This window comes from Diospyros lotus, chromosome 4, assembly GCF_014633365.1.
Source record: "Diospyros lotus cultivar Yz01 chromosome 4, ASM1463336v1, whole genome shotgun sequence".
NCBI classification, from domain to species: domain Eukaryota; kingdom Viridiplantae; phylum Streptophyta; class Magnoliopsida; order Ericales; family Ebenaceae; genus Diospyros; species Diospyros lotus.
The window spans coordinates 484,432-505,005 of record NC_068341.1 but is presented as its reverse complement, the minus strand read 5'-3'; the positions used below and the strand labels follow the sequence as shown (position 1 = coordinate 505,005).

Genomic DNA, 20,574 nt, shown 5'->3' with positions numbered 1-20,574 from the left:
TGAACATTTTTGTTTGGGATGAGGTGGTGATTTGATTGATTGCTCAATGTTTTTGTTTTGTTTGTCAAAACGGTTGGCAAAAGGGCAGTTAGTTAGACTCAGCTCAACTGATTGTTGGTACCAGTAATGTGACAATTATTATTATAATAATAATAATAATATTGATTCCACGTTGGAGGAAGTGAAGCAGCAAGCTTGTAGTCATTTGGTAGGGGGCTTTGATTAGTTCAACTTCAACCCTACATATAGGCTTAATCAGCACCATGCTTGAATTTTGTGTTCCAAATTGGCCAACCATCACGCAGATGACGAGCAGAATCACTGGTGAGATGTGAGCAAGGGCGAGGGGTCTGACAAGCAGATGACAGTGATGCTATACTTGACAGTTGACACCGCTTTTGGATCATGCAGTGCAGTTCTGTTGCTCACAATTCAATTCAAATCCTCTATTACTGCTACTGGCACTGTTTTCGTGGTCCCAACCAACCCCTTGAATTGCCCGGCAACAATAACCCTAACGAAATTTAAAATACCAAGCCACCCAAATTGTCCAAACCAAACTGACCCTAACTGCGTGACGGCTACACACGACCTTAGACCCCCTTATTATAAGCAAAGAGGAGCCCACCCCACGAACACTCAACATGAACAGGTGAAAAGTCAAACAAGAAAGCTGAGTCTGAGAGGAAAAAAATAAAAATTTCAACTCACCCTCCCTCCTCCACAGCCAACTCTTGGGCCTCATCTCATTCACACCGGAAGTTGTTGTTGCGAACTACAGAATGAAGAGCAAATGGAAAGGTAGTTTCTTTCTTCCAATCGCAGAGAAGAAAGAAAGTGATTTTATCTTATTGACCCAACTCCCAACTCTGAGCTTAGCTTTGCTTTCTCCCTTTTGTATTTTCATGGAATGCCTGTACTTCTTGTTCTTTGCATATTAATTTGTGGCCAAATCATGCATCTTCATTTTGAAATGGGCTAGCTTTTGGAGCTTCTTCTTCTGCTCCCAAACGAGCAACGGAAAGCCCACTCGATATCAATATCATATCTGCCTCTGCAACCCAGAGAGAACATAACCAACCTTCCTTTTTCTAATGTTGGGCTGACCTAACACTAAGCCCAATCCCAATTATAGAAGCATTTATGAAAAAGATAATGTCTTGATCTGTTGTATTTAATCATCATTAAAAAAAAATAAAAGAAAACCTAAAATTAGACCGTAAGGGGAAATTCTATGACGTGCAATGGGCAATAGCCAATAGCCGTTTTACTGTAAATGAATAATTAATAATTGCTCTTCTTGTTGTTAATGGTTTGTTTTTTCACCTCATCTGTTCAGAGATTCTGAAGGATTCTTATTCTTCCCGTTGAGTTCCCCAAACGCGCGCGTGTCGGCCCATTGCGGGGACAAGCTTGCACGTGGCAATCCACGAAGTCCAGAACACCCACGTGACCACGATCATGGGCTCAAGTTGCTCAACGACGTCGTATCGACGCCGCTTCCATCCATGCACCACGTGCTGCTGGGACCTGTCCTGTGAGCATCCATCATCATCATCAAACCCCTCCTTCGTATCTTCTTGCTTTTCTTTTGTACTTATTTATGGTTGATGATGTGTATCTGTTGAGATATTCGCAGATCCCTCTGTTGAATGTTTTAGGGTTTTGGAATCAGAACCCAGATCACTCCAGCAATCGAGAAATACAATTGGATAAAAGGTTAGACCTTTCCACTGAATCTCTCTCCCTATCTCTTTATAATTTTTGGATTCTTATTATTTCTGATTATTTTTCGTTCTCTTGAATCCCTCTTCTTTCTTCCTCTATTGTTTTCCTTTTCTGTGCCAAGAAAGTTGAGGAGAAGAAACACGTCTTCGCAAATTTGCATTTGCTCTGTTTCTTGAATCTGGGTTGCTTCAGCAGTTATTTACTCTGCAAAACTGACTAGGCTTTTGATACTTTTCTTTTTTGTTTTTTCCTCCGCTTTCTCTAGCTTCTGCGGAACCAGGCAAGGGGGATTTGAATGAGATAGAAGGGATTTTCCAGAACAGATGGCATGCCAGGCAATGCATTCATGGACATTTAGTGGCTTGGTTGGTGCTTTTCTTGATCTTGCCATTGCCTATCTCTTACTCTGTGCATCAACACTTGCTGTTTTTGCTTCTAAATTCTTGGGCTTGTTTGGGCTCCACTTACCATGTCCATGTGATGGCCTCTTTGCCAATCCCGGCGGCAATTACTGCTTGCATAGACTATTAGTTGATCACCCAATAGAAAGAGTCTCCTCTGTTCAATTGTCTGTCAGGAGCAAGTTTCCCTTTGGCTCAATTTGGCCTAAAGATCAAAATTATCACTTAAATTTGAAGCTAATTGGGGATAAAGAAAATGATGTCAATGGGTTTGTTGAACTGGAAGGTGATGCGTCATGCAGTTCAATATCAGCCTCTAGGAAGACGGAAAATGTGTCTCGGGGGGATCTAGTTACGAGGAATGAATCAGGGAAGGGTCTTGTTATACATTCATTGCTCCATGCCAAAGAGGGAAGGTTTGATCTTAAAGGCAAGGGGATCATGAATCAGAGGCCAAGGAGTGGGTTTAGACGTCGCCGAAAATGTGTTATAGATAGTGGGAAAGCTTCTTCTGCTTCGTCCTATGATCCTTCATGTGTTGATGCTTGTTCACATTCTAACATCAATCGAAAAGGATGTGAGGAGATTGAACGCAACTCAGTTCCTGTTGATTCTGGAGTTGATGCTAACCATTTAAAATGTGAGTGTTGATTGATCTTGATTTGTGCTTCATCCATTTTCTTTATTTCGACAAAAGTTTTAGATCTTTGTCATTATTGGCATATTTTCATCGAGTTTAAATGAGGGTAATACTTAATAGGCATTATTTCCTATTTCTTGAGCTTGGAATTTTCTACATCAACATAAAAACAACTATAATATATCTAGTCTTTATCTGATTATATGAGTTCATCTGCCTGAATATTGGCTCACAAGGTAACATCCACATAAGTTCCAACTTCCATTAATTGATTAATAGACTAATCAATTCTAGAAGCTTGTTTTTGCATCTGTGCCCCACACAAGGGTGGTTTCTTGTATAGACTGAACATGAGAGCGTACTATAAAAGTACAAGTTCTATGCACATCCAATGCATAAATCAGGCTGAATATTCTGTTTATATAACATATTTTATACTATTTTTGGTTAAAAAATGAGGCTACTACCTGTACATATATATTGCATGGCAAAGGTCAAAAGTATAAATATTAGGCGTCTCTTGCACTCAAGCACTCTTAAGCTTTTATATTGACTGTTTAAACCCCACTTATTTTCCCTTCTCCCCCCATCAGGGCATGAGGATTGGACACATCCCAATGTGATCTTAGGTAGGAGTTGGCGTGGTCTTTGTTATTTTTCAGACTTTGCTCAGGATTCTATAGACAATTAAAAAGAAAGCATTTAATCATGTCTTTGGTGAAGATAATTAAAATGCAAGCATTAATTCTTTCTTTGTGAATTAGATGCATGCCCACACTATATTGCTTTTGTTTTATGTGATTTTAGATGACGAGGACTGCCTTATGAAGAGTACTAGGAAAAGAGCTTCACAGGCTTTTGAGCTGGATGAGCCTTTTGATGAAAATAATCTGACTGAGAGGATTTTGTCATCTTTTGAAGAGGCACATACTGCAAAAAAGGATGGGGACTTTGATGATAATGAAAAAAATGCAATTACAATCTTGGAAGAAGCACTAGAAGAAGAGCGTGCTGCTCGTGCTGCACTTTACCTTGAGCTTGAGAAGGAGAGAAGTGCTGCTGCTACTGCTGCAGATGAGGCTATGGCTATGATATTGCGTCTACAGGAGGAGAAGGCATCCATAGAAATGGAAGCTAGGCAATACCAGAGGATGATAGAAGAAAAATCTGCCTACGATGCCGAAGAAATGGATATTCTCAAAGAAATCCTTGTGAGAAGAGAGAGGGAGAAACATGTCCTGGAAATGGAAGTTGAAGCTTATAGGCAATTGATTTATGATGAAAATCAGCAGTTACCAGATGTTCAGTGTGTAATGAACACACAGAGAGGAGAACTTACTTCCTTGCCTGATCTGGGTGAGGATCTGGTTCTGATGCTCCAACAGCTTAGTAACTCCATTGACAAGAAGGAAGTTGTAAAAGATAAAAATCCAGTAACTGAGGTCTCATCTGTTGAGAAGCAAAGCTCCACTCTTTTTGTTGAAGAGAACTTGCAGTATTCAGGATGGAATGAAGAAGCTGAATTGTCAAAGCTAGACAACCTAGACAAACAGTTCTCACACATTTCAGGTAGTTCTCAAGAACACTATATTTCTGAGGAAACTATGACCTCATCAGGCAAACAACAAGAGCAAAATAATAATCTCCAAGAAAGAGAAGGAATGGCAATGAAGATTATTGAAACTCGTGACATAACTGATATACACATTCCATGTGATGGTGAAAATTTAGATGAGCATGGAGGAGATTCATGTCAGGAGAGGAAAGATCCTAGTATCATGATGCTTGACATGGAGCCTCATGTTCATGATGTTCATGTCATTGGTGGTGAATCCTACAAAGGAAACCAAAATAAATGCATTTCGATCAATGATATTTCAAATATCCACAGGTCAAATGAACTGTTAAAAGATTCTGAGATTCAAAAGAAAGATGTTGCGATTGATTGTCCAAGCACTAGTGCAATGGATACTGCATCAGACATTAACAGAAGCAGTTCAGACATTACTGCTGGCCTGCCACCTTTGGGGGGCTCATTAGGGGACAAATCTATACTTCCTGATCACCGGAGACATTCCTTGTCAGCAGTGGATATTGAAAGGTTGAAAATTGATTCAGAAGTTGGGTGGCTCAGAGAAAGGTTAAGGGTTGTGCAAGAAGGAAGAGAGAAGCTCAACTTCTCTGTAGATCGTCGTGAAAGGGAAAATTACCAATTGCAACTTCTGGAAGATATTGCATGTCAACTTAGAGATATTTGGCGGTTAACAGAACCAGGAAAGGCTGTACGACAGGCTTCCTTGCCCTTGCCGCCCTCTAAGGTCTGATTTTTGCATTTCTCTTTCACCAGTCTCCACATTTGTATCAAATAGGGTGCCTTATATGTTGATTTCTCATTTCACACACTTCTTGAAACATGTCTTTTGTCTCTCATCAATTTTTTTGGATGATGGTTCCTTAAGGCTGTTCACCTGGTGAATCTACCTTCATGTTGAAACCCTAGGAACTCTTGATATGAACATGGGAGATATATAAGAACCATAAGATATGTGCCATATGTATGCTTACATGACACTTCTTTAAAGAGGCAAAAGACATCAAACAATAAGCAAAGAAGCTATTTTATAGGTTAGAATTGTGAGGTTGGGGGAGAAAGAGAAGTAAACAGTCTTATTCATTCATGCACAAAAGCTGCTTGGTCTGAAACCATCAAGTTGCAATGGAGCAGGCATCACCATTAATTGCTCCTGGGCTACCCCTAAAGACTAGAAAGTATCCACTGTGTATATACTATGGTATTCAAATAAAAAGATTTGTATATGGTATTAATAGACTTGGAAAAAGCCTATGACAAAGTCTTTAGAGAAGCCTTGTGGAAGACGTTAGAGAAGAAAGGAGTTTGGATTGCTCAAGTACATGTTATATTTTCAAGCAGAAACATGTGTTTGGACTTGCAGAGGAGATGTTGAGTCTTTTTCAATTACAATTAGACTGCATCAAGGATCTATATTGAACCATTTCCTCATTGCTTTTGTGATGGATGATAACTCACTAAAAACATCCAATAAGAAATGCTTTAGTATATGCTATTTGTTGATGATACTGTCTTACTGGAGGAGACAAAAACAGGTGTTAAAAGAACCAGAGCATAAATTGGAAACCAAGCTTCTAAAGCTCACTCATGCTTTAGGAAATTGTTGATTAAATTAAGAAAAAGTCGATACTTATCTCTATCCACTCAAGGATTTTTTTTTAATTAATTTGCTTATTGAATCCTGCTTGACATGACATCAGAGAGTGGAATTAAAGTAAGTGGTAATAGGTTGTCTTCGTCATTGCATAAGAAGTAACTCTTTATATCTTTCCTAACATGCTCTTCCTGTTAATTAGTTCCTAATATTACTTGCTGAAAGAAATAATAATAAATAATGATAAAGTTTCTACTGGTTCTTTTGGCATTCTTTTACTTTGATGAATATGATTCTCTGACTACCAAGAACGGTTCACAGGATATAACAAAGAAAAGGCGCCGTCGAGGTGTATCTGTAGGAGTTCACAAGAGCTCTTAAGGTATGAGTTATTTACTTTGTGAAATACAAGACTGTTGATTATTGGGAACATTGAGTGGAAGAGTAAAAGGAAACAAAGAAACCAAAAGAATACTTTTATTTGAAATCTCCTTTGATGTCCTTGGGCATGACTTATTCTCTATCCCTTTTTTCAGTATGGTTTTCACATTTTCGCCACCATTTTAAAGTGAAGACTGGATTTCTTGAAAATAACAAAAACATCTCAATTTGTCCCTCTCAAGTTCTTTAAGAAGCAAATATTCAATGAAGAAAGAATTTTTCCTAAAAATAATGTTATTTATACAAACAACAGTCACAAGCCTGAATCTACTACATGAACTCTAGACCTTGGGCCATCTCAATGGGTTGGCTATATTATATATAAAAAAATTGATAAAAGAATACTCAACATAAACTATTTAGCAAAATATTACTCTGTACGCCACAAATGCCATTCAATTTCTGACGTGGCAGGACAAAAAGCCATCAATGCCTACCTATCATTCTCAGGTCTCAACCTTCTGAGTTCTAATACTTCCTCTCCTAAATGATCGTGGTCATCTGATTCTTTCTCCTATTTTACTTTTTGTTTCTTTTTTTTTAAACCTTTTTTCACGTCATGCTGCAAAATCGTCCATGTCTTTGCTATATTCCTACTGATTATACGCTTCAGTAACTATTATGAAACCCTAGAGGGAATCTGTTTAGAGTTTGTTGTTGCAATTGTTAAAGTTCTGGATCCTTGTGGCAGTCTTCAGTTTTCTCCGGATCTGGACGCCATTGCAGATGATAACAAGTAACAACTCTGCTCATATTCTCTTTCTTTTGCCTCTTGTTTCTTTAGATTTGTTTTTCTGCTTTAGTGGGGTTTGGCTATAGATTCATGAAGGATTGTTGAATTTCTTGAGCTAAAGCAGCTGCATTTTGTCCCAGATGCAAGTACAGTAGTTAGTCTGTTATTGGTTATGGTGGTTGGACCCCTTTTTTAGGTTATCTTTATGCTGTCTCAAGCAGATATGCAGTTGGCTGGATCTTCTCGTGTAGGATTGCAGCAACATGAAGCAGACATGAAGAATTATGTAACTATCTTTATCTTGATAGTCTTGCAACCTTTTCGTCAAGAAGTATCGATCCCTTACATGTTTACTACCACTTAGACAAACAGGACTCTGTCAATAACAGATCCCTCTTTACCTACTCTTTCTCCCTTATTTTTTTGTGGGTTCAGTTCGTTGTATAAAGTTAGCAAAGGTGGAGGAGTGCTGGCTGCCACCAACTTGTATCTATATAGTCCAGTGTAATATTTCAAAATCATACACTATTATTAGTCTCTTATTGGCTCATTATTCCCACATTTTCTTATTTTCTTATGGCACCTTAATCTGTCCTGCAAAGTTGATAACAAAGAAGCAGCCAAACAACTGCATGCACTTGTATCTCAGACACGGCCTCTGAAATATGCATGGTACAGTACAACAGATGCTTCACAACATTGATATAATAATTAAAACAAAGTTGACAAAAATATTTAATTCATCTAAAGCAACTTTCATGCGAGCTCTTAAGAGGGTTTTCTTGCATGATGACGAGGCCTATAAAAATAGAAGAAACAAACAGAAAGCGTGGAAGAGTCTGTGGTCATGGTAAAAAGGATATATGGACAAAATAATATTAACCAAAAAGGAAAAAGGGGGGCGGGCGCGGGGTTGAGAGCTCAGAGGAGAGGTTGGGACTTGTGCCGAAGTTGTCTTTGTATTAAATACATACAATTGCTTCTGTTACGGCACCGATATCTCATCCATTTTTTATTGTTGATTGATCCCTTGAAAGTGTGATAGAGATAAGTGAAGATTAAAAAAAAAGCAAATAAATGATTTACTTATTAAAGACAGAAAGAAAATCAATTAATTAATCCTAAATATAGGGACTAGTGGGTAGGGAGATGTGGCGTTTCAAGCGGGGAGTCAAAACGACACGTTTTGCTAATTCCTTGATTCCCCACTAACCCACCGCCCAGCATCATATAAATTGCCAGATATGTAATGCTATCTATGCATTAAAGTATATTAATTAATTAATTAGTTAATTAATATAGACTTGGGCCTTTCTCAGAAGAATAAACAAACAAACAAACGGACGGAAAGTGAATAGTGTTCATAGGCTTATAATATGGGCACTCAATAGAATCTGTCAGGTGACTGAACAATCCTTTGTGTCCATGAATGGGGAGAAAGTTGGAGGAGGGCAAATTGGTCTTTTCAGGGGATATTTATTTTTGGTACCACTGCAACATCTGGACCTCGGGGGCAGAATTGTCTCTTCACTCGGGTGATTATTTTTGGGGTTACCTTTCATTCTTCTTCATCACCCAATTCCATCATCCTCATCCCCATCCCCATCCCCATCGTCACTATTAAAAAGGAAAATCTCCAAACATAATACTCCCCATTTTTAAGGGTTAGACTAAAAGCTTCGTCCTTAATGTCCTCTCATTGCGCTCTGTGCATACAAATCATTCTCTCTCCAAATGTTGGTAAGTGTTTCTTTTGCTTAGCCCTATATTTTATTCATTTCTTCATCTGGGTTTCTATTGTTTTTATTCTTAATTTTATAGCATTGCAGATGAAATATTAAGTAAAATACACACAACGAGATACAGTTAAAAAAAATAACCACAAACGGGAACAGTAGAGCACCGCATTGTTTTTCTTTGCTATTTTCCTCGACCCATTAGTCTATCCATCTTCTTGCATGGAGGAGGGAGGAGGGTTATTTCCGATTTGAAATTTCAACGTGGGATATGTTTGGCAAAGGTATGTTTTGGCCTCTTTCGAGATAGATGTCTTTCTTTTTCTTGATGGATGGGCACTTTTCCCTTCTGACCACCCCCACCATGGTATGGTATCTTCGATATCTTTTTACCCAGAAACTATGTCAGAGATAAGGGGTTAGAAAGAAAATAAAAAAAAAAGGAAAAGTTTTGGACTTTACTGATTACGCACAGTACCAATTGTATGTCATCATATCTTTGGAATGTCAGGCAGGCCCTATGGTTGTTCTGTTCTGTTCAGGCATAGAGAGACTGGAGAAGAGGCTTTTGGTTCTGGGTTCTTTATTACCAGAGTCTTATCTCTTTTCGAGATTTTAGCCCCTCTCGCTCTCTGATTGTAGGAGAGGCCTGCCTGATAGCTCTGATGTGTTGTTCCTCTTTCATCCTTGGTACTCTGAAGGAATTCATGGCTATGCCAGCTACGCAGTACTATATCCTTTTCTCGGGCTTTGAATCTCTCTCTTTGATACTGGGAGTTACTTCACCAAATGGGGTTGTTGTTTCTCAGTTCTACATTCATAGTTTGAATGCATTTTCTTTGTTTCTGTCCAATATTTGGCTAGAATCCTCAAATCTGTTCTGGACTGGAACTGCGGGTTCCTTTTCTTGATGGGTTTTGTCTGTTTCCTTGCTGCATGCAGTTGATCGAATCTTCTTCTCTCTGATGATTTTTCAAGTGGTGTGTTTCTTTGTATTTTTCTTTGGTTGTCTTGCACTTTCCCAGCATTTGTTGCCTGCTTTATTATCTTGAATGCAGTGAGGTGAAGAAAGTAAATTATATTATATGTTGTGTGGTTGGGCAGGGGAGGACAGAAGAAGGTGGCAGTGGTAGAGGGACATTGGCAATGGCATCATCTTCTGCTGCAAGCAACAACTCAACGCCTAAGAGAGAAGCAGTCCAAAAATATCTTCCATATCCTCCTCCTTTGGCCAGATACGAGGATGTTGTGGTCAGTCCCAAGCTCTTCATGGACACTTTAGAGAAGCTCCATGCTACTATGGGAACAAAATTCATGTAACTCTCATGCGCTTTCTGCAGATTTTCTAATCTTTTAGGCTCACTGTGTTACATTTTCAGCTTTTGATGTAGATGTAGAAGTATGCGTTGTTTGATTAAAATTGAAATCTCTTCTTTTCTATTGAAGTCTATCATTAATATATACCCCGTGGAAAACCAGGATGCAGATTCATATAGACCCGGCTGTGTGATGTGGAACTCCTATTCTTTGGTGTAACTGGACAAGAAACATGTATGTTGTCAACGTGATGAAAAACAGTTTTCCTGCTGAAATTCATCATCAACCCCAGCAATGTGTAGTTTATGTGATGTAGATATATTTCTTGGGTTCTTACTGAATACATGCTTGGTTCTTTTGATCTAAATTTAAATCTCCAGGATATTGGCTCCAATTTTTTTTCCTTCCCCCCAACACACACACACATCCTTAGTTTCTATTTGTTCAGCAGCAGCATAGTATCTTTCTGGTTTTAACCCGATATTTAGTCTGTACAGCAGTCCCATGCATCTTTTGGGTGGTTGACTTTTAGATGTTTTATGAAATTTAGATGGCAGATAGATGGAAGTTCTGGGGGTTACACTATTGATATTAGCTATTCATAAATTTTCTACCTGATATGCTTTTGGAACTTGTACATGGTGACAGAGGGTTTAAACTTGATTTCTACAGACTACTTCTATTAATTTTGGGATTCAAGAATGTCCTGCATATGGTTTAACCATTCCTTATTCTTCGTCCTAACTACTCTGCCTGGTATAACCATGGTTGATTTGTTCCTAAATCCCTGATTGCATATTACAGTTCTAAAATTAGAATTTTTAATAGATGTTACCTATATACAATTCTAAATAAGAATCCTTGGATGACAGTGCAATACTCACCCATCTATTTGGCTGCTAATCAGTAACATCTTTGCCATCAGATCTGGATTAACTTGTAGGCTTTCTAGCATATAATTTTGTTCATTAACTATTTTTACATCTTCCCTTGCTGCTGTATTGCCACTCCTTTTGTCAACCATTTCTGTTGATTACTTTTTGGATATATGCTTATTGTAGGATCCCGATTATAGGAGGGAAGGACCTAGACTTGCATCGGCTTTTTGTGGAAGTCACTTCTCGGGGTGGTATTCAGAAGGTATTTTTATTGATATCTACAGATTGATCTAATTGGAACCCTGAATTTAGCTAAAAGGGTGGTTGTCAGTATGTGAGGCTCCCCACTTTGCAAAGGTCAAGAGAGGCTCGTATTTGTGTGCACCCTTCTCCATGCTTTTTTGCAAAGAGTATTTCCACAACTTGAACATGTGACTTTTCAGTACCTTACCATTGCAACTGAGGCTTGCCCTCAGAACCCTGAAATTTACTTTGGAACCAAACAAGTTGTAGCTGTTTTAAATTTTATTAATTGCTGAGTGGGCAAGAGGTCCTCCTTTTTTTTGGCGACTGTCAAACTGTTCTTTGTTTTGAAGATGTGTACAATATAGTTCCAAGCAAATGTTTAGCACTTCTCTTTGCTTGCTATTTTATTTTATTTCATCTTGAGAGTTTGATTGAACCAAGAGTGGCTGTATCCATGCTGCACGAAAGGGTAAATGTTTGTTTGTATCTTCTCTTGACAATTAAGAAAATCATCTTCATAATTGGAGTTGTAGTTCTCATCATCTTCCTCTTCAGTGCTATCTAATTGACTTTTTCAACCAAACTTGGCTATGAACTAGAAGTTGAAGCTGGTGTTCCAGTTGTTTCATTGCCTCCTCTGCTTCTAACATTGAATCTAGTCACCTAGACTCTTCAACTCTAGCTATATTAGCAACTAATATTGGATCATTCTCCAAGATATTTATATAATTGATGGGTGTGTTCTAGTGCTTTAGGGTACACAGTAACAACTCTTTATTTACTATAAAACAGTAAATAAAAAAGTGGGTAGGCCCAACAGAAAAAAAAAAAAAAAAATTTCCTGTGATTTAGATGGGAATATATTTTCTTCTGTGGTTTAAAACATATAAATTCAACATAATTTAAATTGAAAATATAAAATGAATAATCATTTTTAAGTTTGTTAACCTTTGTATATTTGTAATGTGACCAGTTATTCATTTTGTTACAAAATAAATTTCTTCTAGATTTTATTACTTAAACAATTTTTTATCATGCATGGTTTTTCTGAATATTTAAGTGCTTATTAATGTTAAAACAGTGTCAGATTTGTTTAGTATCTCACAATTTTTGGGGGTAAATTTCATATACATCCTCTTGCAGTTTGATTCAATTTCAAGGACACCCCTTGTGGCTTTAATTTGACATTTTTATGTCCCATTATTTGACATTTTTAGTGACTTTATTCCTAAGTACGTCCACTTAACATCCATATCAATGTCATATGGAGTCCAAAACGACACAACTCTGAACTAGTCTGCAAACTCTGTTAGCTTTCACTTAAAAAAAGGTGTTTGTTGAATAAATAAATGAAACATTGGGACTTATAGGGGTGTCTTTGAAAGTGATTCAAACCACAGAATCTAGACGCAATTTTTCCCTTTCTCTGTTAAGTACTGGGGCACCCCTGGCTGTGTGGAGAGCAAGTATTAATTTGTTTAACAATATGTCTATTACCTGCTCCTTATTCCTATGTGTATAATATATAAAAAGTTGCCTTATTATATATTTTTATGCAATATCCTTGAAATCATGCTTCCCACTGAAAACAATCCCTTGCCTACCTCTCCTTATACTTTTTTTCTCCCTCTTATATATATCATGTAAAATGTATTATGAAACATGATTTGCTTACTGGTGCTTTTCGTGGTAAAAAATTGAGTTCCACAGATTCTTAGAGAGAGACGATGGAAAGAGGTAACTGCCGTTTTCAATTTTCCATCCACAGCTACAAATGCGTCTTTTGTGCTGCGCAAATACTATGTGCTATTGCTTTACCATTATGAGCAAATTTACTTTTTTAAGGCCAAGGGTTGGAGCCCACTTGCTGGTATGTGCAAAGAAGTCTTAAATTCCTCACAATTGTAATTGCTTTTTGTTGTATTCCCAATTATAGAATGAAACTCTTTTGCAGATCCTCTTCAGTGTCTGTCTTCTCCTCCTGTTCCACCTCAGGGTTTGATTGAGCCATCGCCAGAAATTCAGGCAGCTATGATGCTGCCGCAGGTAGCAAATGCTGCAGAGTTCTTAAATAGAGGTTCTCTTTTTCTTGTTCTGCCCCCACTTATTGCTTCAGTGTCTGCTGCATTTGCTCTGGATATTTTTTGCTTCCCACTCACATGTATTACTGGAGGGAAGTACTTTCTCCATTGCATTAAGAGTTTCATCTAGGGAATAGTTCAGATGTCTCCTGTGAGTTTGCTGCAGTTTTAGTTATATATTGTCCTTTTAAATGCTGAGGGTTCTGAGGTTATAGGTATATATGATCCTTTTATAGTTTTTTATTTTTTTACTGAGCAAAAAATAAATAAATAAATAAATTGCTGAGAGTTCTGCAAGGAAACAAAACTACTAGGAATATTTCCACGTTAGTCCAATGTTAAAATGCTAATTAAGGTTGCATGCCTCTTGTGATTGCTATTAATTTGATTGAGGTTTGAGGATAGTTATCAAGCATATACTTTGTGATGCTACTTGTTCTCAGGTTTTAATTTGGATTTTCCTTCATTTCAAATAATTTACAGTCCAATCTCCTAATATTTCATCTGGTTTTGATTTTTGGATTTTGTTCGCTGTTTCTGATGAATATATATCTGTACCTCTTTACTGGCTGCAGCAACTTCAGTGCCATCAACAGGTTCTCCAGTGATTGGAGTCATTGATGGGAAATTTGAGAGTGGGTATCTTGTTACTGTCACAATTGGCTCAGAGAAACTAAAAGGAGTCCTATATCAAGCTCCACAGAACCCAACACATCAAGTCGTACAACATAATGTGCCACAACATCAAATTGTATCTTTCAGCAATGTTAATAACAATCCTACAGCACCAGGCATACTCCGTCGCAGACGCAGGAAGAAATCTGAGATGAAAAAGAGGGACCCTGCTCATCCCAAACCTAACAGAAGTGGATATAATTTTTTCTTTGCAGAGCAGCATGCTAGACTGAAACCACTTTATCCAGGAAAGGACAGAGAAATCAGTAGGACGATTGGTGAATTATGGACAAAAATGAAAGAATCTGAAAAAGCAGTAAGACCATGATTGCCGTAATTCTTTTATCTCAGAATGTTGCTTGACGTACGATATTATGTCTTTGATTTCACAAATGTTCATGTGTTTTCTTATTTATGCTGTTTGTTTCAGGTATACCAGGATAAAGCTGTGATGGACAAAGAAAGATATAGAGCAGAAATGGAAGATTACAGGGAGAGGTTGAGGACGGGCCAGATCATAAGCAATGCAGTGCCAATACAGCAGCGGCCTCTTGAGCCAGATGTGAACCTGGTGGATATTATTTGTAAGAAAATTGAACCTGCACATCAGGAATCACCTAAAACTCTGGAAAATCAGATTGGTTCCGGTAAGAGCTGTAACAGTGACTCAGAAGATAAGGACTCGTATATGGAAACGTATCCAGGAGAGGAAGTTGGTGCAGAAAATATGGTTATGGAATATTCAGCAGCAGCTGATGAGGAGTGCCTGGAGTTGCAGAAGAGGATTGACAAGGTTGGACATGAGAGCTTGCTAAGCTCGGGTGACACAGGTATGATAGTGGAGAGCAAGCAAGAGTTGGCACCTGAGGGAGATAAAGGATCAATGGCTTGTGATACCACAGAATCATTACCCACTGAACAGAGAGAAGCAGTATTGAGTGAAGCGAAAGCATCGATGCATGGTGAAAGTTGCTAAGTTCTTCTCTATGTTGGATGGATGGCTAGCCCCTGTAGATCATGTCTTTGACCGAGGATACTTACATGTTAGATACATTAATTAATTCTTCTGTGGTTTTGGTTGGTTGTCTTGTACAATCAGGGTGCTTTTAGATATATGGTGGTGTTTTTAGGTTTGGGGTAGGGGCCGAGTCTTAGCCAACATTTGAACAATTTTGTAGTGGAGAAATGTAGATGATTTGGCTAAATGAGCATTCTACGCCATATTCCTAACCCCGTGCTTTTGAGTTTTGAACTATATTATCAACGAATCAGTCACCTGTTTTGTCGAATTTTATTTGTCGCATTTACCTTTTGGTGGGACCGTGGGAATATAGATAGTTTAACAGGAATTATATCTATTGTGTTAAAGCACTCGGCATATTTGGAATCATTCTTATAGCTTAATTGCTACGCCATCCAGCTCTTGGATCTCTATTTTGATTATTTTATTCTTTCTTCTCTGTTCTTGTTTGTTGTCTTCTAATTTTCGCATTGGAGACAGATATGTCTGGAGAGCATGGTTGGTCTGCCAAAGCATATAGCTTTCGAATTGAATGTCGTAAGATTAGGTGGTGGCAATGCAAGGATAAGCTGGAACAGATACTAGTGAATAGTCCTCGTTGCAATTTGATTGAAGTTCAACAGAAAACCTTGATTAACTGCGTGGTGGTGACTCTGTTGACGAGGAAAGTAAAAAAGACAAGGCAGGCAGGCAACTAGACTTACTGTTCTACGAACCGCTTGTTGACAAAACAAGAAGACTTCTGTCCCCACTTGACCTTGACCCTGATGAAGGTTTCCAATAGATGAGTTTATGCACAAAACAAAGACTTTGCTCTCTGTGCGGTCTCCCCTATTCTTCTCTAGTAAGTTTCATTCACTTTATATATGGTGATATTTTGAAGCCATCTCATTGCCTTGTTTATCTTCTGCAAGATCATCATCCCACAAATCTTCATCAACAGACACCATTCTAGCTAGCAACATGGAAGCAGCAGAAAAGACTCGGCTGGACGGGGCAAGAGAGAGGCTTGAAATGGAGCTCATGAGCATGAATCAAAATCCCCCAACACATATTAGTTTCGGCCCTGTAAGCGATGATGATATCTTCCACTGGCAAGGAATCATCATGGGACCTTCGGACACCGCACTCGAAGGCAGCATCTTCCATCTCTCCATTGAATTTCCCACTGATTACCCTTATAGTCCTCCACAAGTAAAATTTGAAACCAAGGTTAACGCATATTCATATATGTGTGCGTGATTATATTGGAGTTCTTCTTGCGCTTTAAATAAACCTTATATGAGGTTAGGTTGGGTCTGATTTGCAGGTATACCACCCGAATGTGAGTGAAGATGGCACCATTCGTATCAACATACTAGGAGAACAGTGGAGCCCTGCCCTCACCACAGAAAAGTTGCTACTCTCCATCTGCTCAATTCTTTATGAACCCATTCTGGAAGACCAATCCACTTCCCAATCTTCATTCTAAGCACCAAGTGTAGAGACTGTAACAATCGTAGAATGCACGTAAAAGTTTTGCTAAGCATTGAAACAGATACCAAGTATAGAGTTATTCTCTCTTTTTGGGTATCTGAATGTTTGTCACATACCAATACTAGGTTAATGATTGCAGGGTTTGTAGCTGAAAAACGAGAGTAAATTCAAACAACTTTTGACACGAAGTGATGATGCAGACAAAAAACAAATCAATAGCTTCCATGCACATAATTTTGCACTATACGAATTGTTTGTGGTCAAAAGTTTGTTCAGTTGCTGGACACGTAAACAGAAGGGAAAATAAGAGATTTATATAGCAACTAGTTAATTATGTTAATTTTCTCCTTGGGTCACTTGTTTTTGCATTATTATATATACATCCCATTAAATTTTATTTCTTTGCAAACGTAAAGTATGTGGTGAAAGAAAAATGTTAGATCTCGTTGGATTGGGATACTAATAAATATGATTTGTTAAGCCTTGAGAAATGAAAGGTCGGGAGTCCATAATATAATTCTCTAAATAAATACAATGCTTTGAAGGATTGATGTATCTCATTAACTTGTGTGGGGTTGTTCTTGAGTACTATAAATACCTAATGTCCCGTAAGTAGTTGATCGTTTGAATAGAAAGCAAGCAAAAATAATCGGTTCTTCTTCTTCTCTCGTGGAAATTTTTTAAGGGTTCTTCTCTAGGCTCTAGCTGATTGATACAGGCTTTTCCTGTCTTAATTACAATTTGTCCACATTGTTTGGATGAGTGACGAACCAAAATGGGAAGAATTAAACACTGATTGCCTAGTGAATGTTTTTGGAAGATTGGGATTGGGATCACTGCTGCTGGACGTTCCCTTTTTATGCAAATCATGGTACCAAGCTACTAAAAATCCCCCATGCTGGCGGCGCCTTGATTTTGCTGCAATTCTTGATTCGTATGTGTTAGCCTCAAGATTAATTGCTGAATTACAATTGAGGGGCCAGCCCCTCTGAGGCACTTGTTAAGTCTATGGGTCAAGCGTTTCAATAGATGTGCCACTTTGATAGCACTTCCCAAGTATTTTACAGAAGAAGCATTGCATTACGTTGCAGATGAGTAAGTTCTATACATCCTTGATGATTTATTAGATAAGTAAAATAATTAAGGAAAAGGAAGAAGCACTGCATGCACTCTACTATACTTTCTTGTTAGTTGTGTGTTCTTTATTGAGCAGGCGTCCCTATTTACGGGCTTTCGAGCTGCTTGGGTGTCCAATCAATTGTCGTGAGATGCTCCCAAACCTTACGAGCAGGTGGAAAAATTTGGGACTTTAAAGTCATGGAAGGCTCATAATTGAACTGGAAGAAGTCCTTACCCAAATCAGCATTCACTGTAAGAACTTTGTTGGGTTGAACCTTATAGTAGCGCATCAATTGGTAAAAAGAACGCAACGGCCATTATCACCCGTTTACCAAACTTGAAGAGGTTAGTTTTAAGGGGTTCATGAGCGGCCTACTCATCATTTTACAAGGCTGTGAACAACTTGAGCATCTTGATGCTAGGGACTGCGTTGGTTTTGAAGATATTAAAGCTTGCTTCTCACAAACCAGAATTCGGGCACGAGGGTATGCAGTTGATTATTACGATGACTCTTCTGCATTTGACTATTATGATTCTGATGGTTATTTTTTTTTACTCTTCTGATTAAGGGTTGGTGCATGCCTAGCTAAGTTTAGAATCTCTACATTTTGTTGTGTTACGTAATGGATGATATATCTTGCTTTCATTATGTGTTTTGGCATTCCTCTACTGGTAAAAAATGAAGAGTTGCTGTAAATAATTTTCCTTTATGTTCTTTGGGTTACTCCTTAATTTCTTTGCAATTACTGTGTGTGATCAATTCATGTTTCATCATAAAGGGCATTCAATTCTTTTACGAAGAACGTCACTTATGTTCAGTGAATCAGTGGTTTGATATCTTAAAATCATATGAAAGTTGTTGCTGTAAGAACATTACTCGAGAAGAAACAGGCAGGGAAGAAGGAAGAGAACAAAAATAGGGGAGAAAGGTGATATATATGGAAAATAAATTTCTTCTATTCGTTAAATGCAGTTTTACTTGTACAGAGAACAAAGTTTAGGACTTGTTTGGAAAACTAGAATAATTTTCTTAAAAATATCTCTACAAAGATAGAAAATTAGAAACTGTGTTTAAAATTATTATTTTTTCTCTAGATTAATAGAAAACAAATTTTTTATTTTCCAAAATTGTATTGGACTTCAGAAAATATCTTAGAGATATTCTCTGCTCTTTTCCTTTATAAAATTTTCATTTTTTTTCACTCTCATTTTGAATCCTATCAACAACATTTTTTTTTCCTTTTATTTCATTTTTTCCTATATTCATAGCCACCTTCTTCCCTTAGTCTTTGTTCCCAAATTTATAGCCACCCTCTTCCCTTCTCTTCATCTCCTTTACACGTTTGCAACTATCTTGACTGTTAAATCGATGGAACGTCATCTTCAACCCATCGACACATTTGAATCTAATTATCAAAACGTTGTCATTATAGAAAATAACATAATTTTGAATATATTTTTTCATTTTTTAAAATCTAAAACTAATTTTATATTTGTTAGAAATGAATGTATTTTTCATTTTTATTTGATTTTCTGTAGAAATAGAAACGTGGAAACAGAGATGAAAACTAGAAATAAAAAATAAAAAAATATTCTTCATAACCAGATAGCTCTTATGTTTTTTAAAAAATGTTGATCAAAACAACTCTGATAATAACTACAATTATAGTACACAACTATATTAAAACAGAGATCTCCACAACTTTTAGACTTAAGTTTTTAACTACAACTTTAAGGTAAATAAAATATCATTTCAACTTGAAGTATCTTGAAAAATATCAACGTTCAACAGATTATGGATACAACTAGAAATATCAACGTTCAATGTTTCTGTAGTTCAGGGATTAAGTGATATATATAGAGGGGTACAGATGAGGTGATTCTCTGTAACTGACCATCAAACTAGAAATACTCTTTAACAATTTATGTTTTGGCAGAACATGTCCAAAGTCATAGCTTATTTTTGACAAAACAATGAACTTGACAGTGAGAATGATCACAGAACTGTTTTCCTTCTTGCTTTCTGAAATTAGGGAAGGAAATTAACTATAATGAAATAATGTCGAGGGCTAATTCTGATAGGAGAAAATGTACCAAAAGAGGTCATAATCTCTCAAGTTGTCTACTTGTATGACTAATTCGAAGAGCTTAGTAGTTAATAGGCTTCATTTAGTTGTTATCTAGTTTTCATCAAAAATTGATAGGATGTCTTGGGGAATTTTTGTCTGATTTTCTATACAAGCCTGGCCCAATGCATCTAATCTTCACGACATCAACATATCCTCCTCTTGTCCTTGTCCTTCTTGCTGGATCTATCCATGTTCTTTATAACTTTGATATGCCATTCACCATTCTTGTCGGTATTATCAGAAGACGTAAAATCGTATTGTGCTGCACCTGTCATGTACTTGAGTAGAGGATCTTTAATCAGCTTGTCCATCTGTATGTAGAAATATTCAAAAAACAAATTGTGTTTTGTGACTTGAAGATATGAAATTCTCGTTAATCTGCATATGGTTCGGTTTGTATATTCACCTAGACAACCTCTTGCTGTGCAGAGAAAGCTGATATTCAAGTACGCCCAAAAGTATAGAGTGGGACTGTGGAGTCCTCGAGCCGAGTAATAAGTTTCAACTGTCAAGACTCAAAGAGTGGTGGCTAGTCATTTGAAATGGAGCGAAATTCTAACGCCCAAACCCTTAAGTTTCCTAAATTACCTTTTGATGTTTGGGTTTGGGGCTTGTCTCTGTACTGAGAACATTAGAACCAGGAAGGAAGTGAAGTACATCGGATTTCTTGCCCTTCATTAAAATCTTTATTATTGCACCAGGATGTCATTGTTTGTCGTGATGATGGCGTAGGTTGGTCTGATTTGCAGATTTGCAGTCCGAATTCAA

General features: G+C 37.5%; 4 protein-coding genes across 12 annotated transcripts; all 4 read left to right on the top strand.

Moving 5' to 3' along the window:
- The first annotated feature begins 1,553 nt into the window (after window positions 1-1,553).
- LOC127800037 (uncharacterized) lies at window positions 1,554-7,685 on the top strand. Of its 3 annotated transcripts, XM_052334427.1 has the most exons (6): window positions 1,554-1,719; window positions 1,994-2,769; window positions 3,577-5,087; window positions 6,276-6,336; window positions 7,087-7,131; window positions 7,350-7,685. In XM_052334427.1, exons 2-4 carry the CDS (start codon window positions 2,052-2,054, stop codon window positions 6,333-6,335), a joined length of 2,289 nt encoding a protein of 762 aa, XP_052190387.1. In that variant the 5' UTR covers window positions 1,554-1,719; window positions 1,994-2,051; the 3' UTR covers window position 6,336; window positions 7,087-7,131; window positions 7,350-7,685. The 3 variants fall into 3 exon arrangements, with proteins under 3 accessions (XP_052190387.1, XP_052190389.1, XP_052190388.1); XM_052334429.1 differs by lacking the exon at window positions 7,087-7,131; XM_052334428.1 differs by having other exon boundaries at window positions 6,276-7,685.
- A 973-nt stretch (window positions 7,686-8,658) lies between these two features.
- On the top strand, window positions 8,659-15,324 carry LOC127799880 (high mobility group B protein 15). 5 transcript variants are annotated; one of them, XM_052334111.1, is made up of 7 exons: window positions 8,659-8,868; window positions 9,969-10,180; window positions 11,243-11,321; window positions 13,016-13,175; window positions 13,260-13,382; window positions 13,962-14,377; window positions 14,492-15,324. In XM_052334111.1, the coding sequence occupies exons 1-7, from the start codon at window positions 8,863-8,865 to the stop codon at window positions 15,035-15,037; spliced, it is 1,542 nt and encodes a 513-aa protein (XP_052190071.1). In that variant the 5' UTR covers window positions 8,659-8,862; the 3' UTR covers window positions 15,038-15,324. The 5 variants fall into 5 exon arrangements, with proteins under 5 accessions (XP_052190071.1, XP_052190072.1, XP_052190070.1 ...); XM_052334112.1 differs by lacking the exon at window positions 8,659-8,868 and adding an exon at window positions 8,931-9,148 and having other exon boundaries at window positions 14,492-15,322; XM_052334110.1 differs by lacking the exon at window positions 8,659-8,868 and adding an exon at window positions 9,287-9,844 and having other exon boundaries at window positions 14,492-15,322.
- A 234-nt stretch (window positions 15,325-15,558) lies between these two features.
- Window positions 15,559-16,898, top strand: LOC127799883 (uncharacterized). 3 transcript variants are annotated; one of them, XM_052334121.1, is made up of 3 exons: window positions 15,559-15,926; window positions 16,026-16,294; window positions 16,374-16,898. In XM_052334121.1, exons 1-3 carry the CDS (start codon window positions 15,875-15,877, stop codon window positions 16,551-16,553), a joined length of 501 nt encoding a protein of 166 aa, XP_052190081.1. In that variant the 5' UTR covers window positions 15,559-15,874; the 3' UTR covers window positions 16,554-16,898. The 3 variants fall into 3 exon arrangements, with proteins under 3 accessions (XP_052190081.1, XP_052190080.1, XP_052190082.1); XM_052334120.1 differs by having other exon boundaries at window positions 15,562-15,901; window positions 15,997-16,294; XM_052334122.1 differs by having other exon boundaries at window positions 15,567-15,901; window positions 15,997-16,294; window positions 16,392-16,898.
- A 136-nt stretch (window positions 16,899-17,034) lies between these two features.
- Window positions 17,035-18,354, top strand: LOC127799089 (uncharacterized). Its single transcript, XM_052332810.1, has 2 exons — window positions 17,035-17,545; window positions 17,982-18,354. Exons 1-2 carry the CDS (start codon window positions 17,317-17,319, stop codon window positions 18,239-18,241), a joined length of 489 nt encoding a protein of 162 aa, XP_052188770.1. The 5' UTR covers window positions 17,035-17,316; the 3' UTR covers window positions 18,242-18,354.
- The last annotated feature ends 2,220 nt before the right edge of the window (window positions 18,355-20,574 follow it).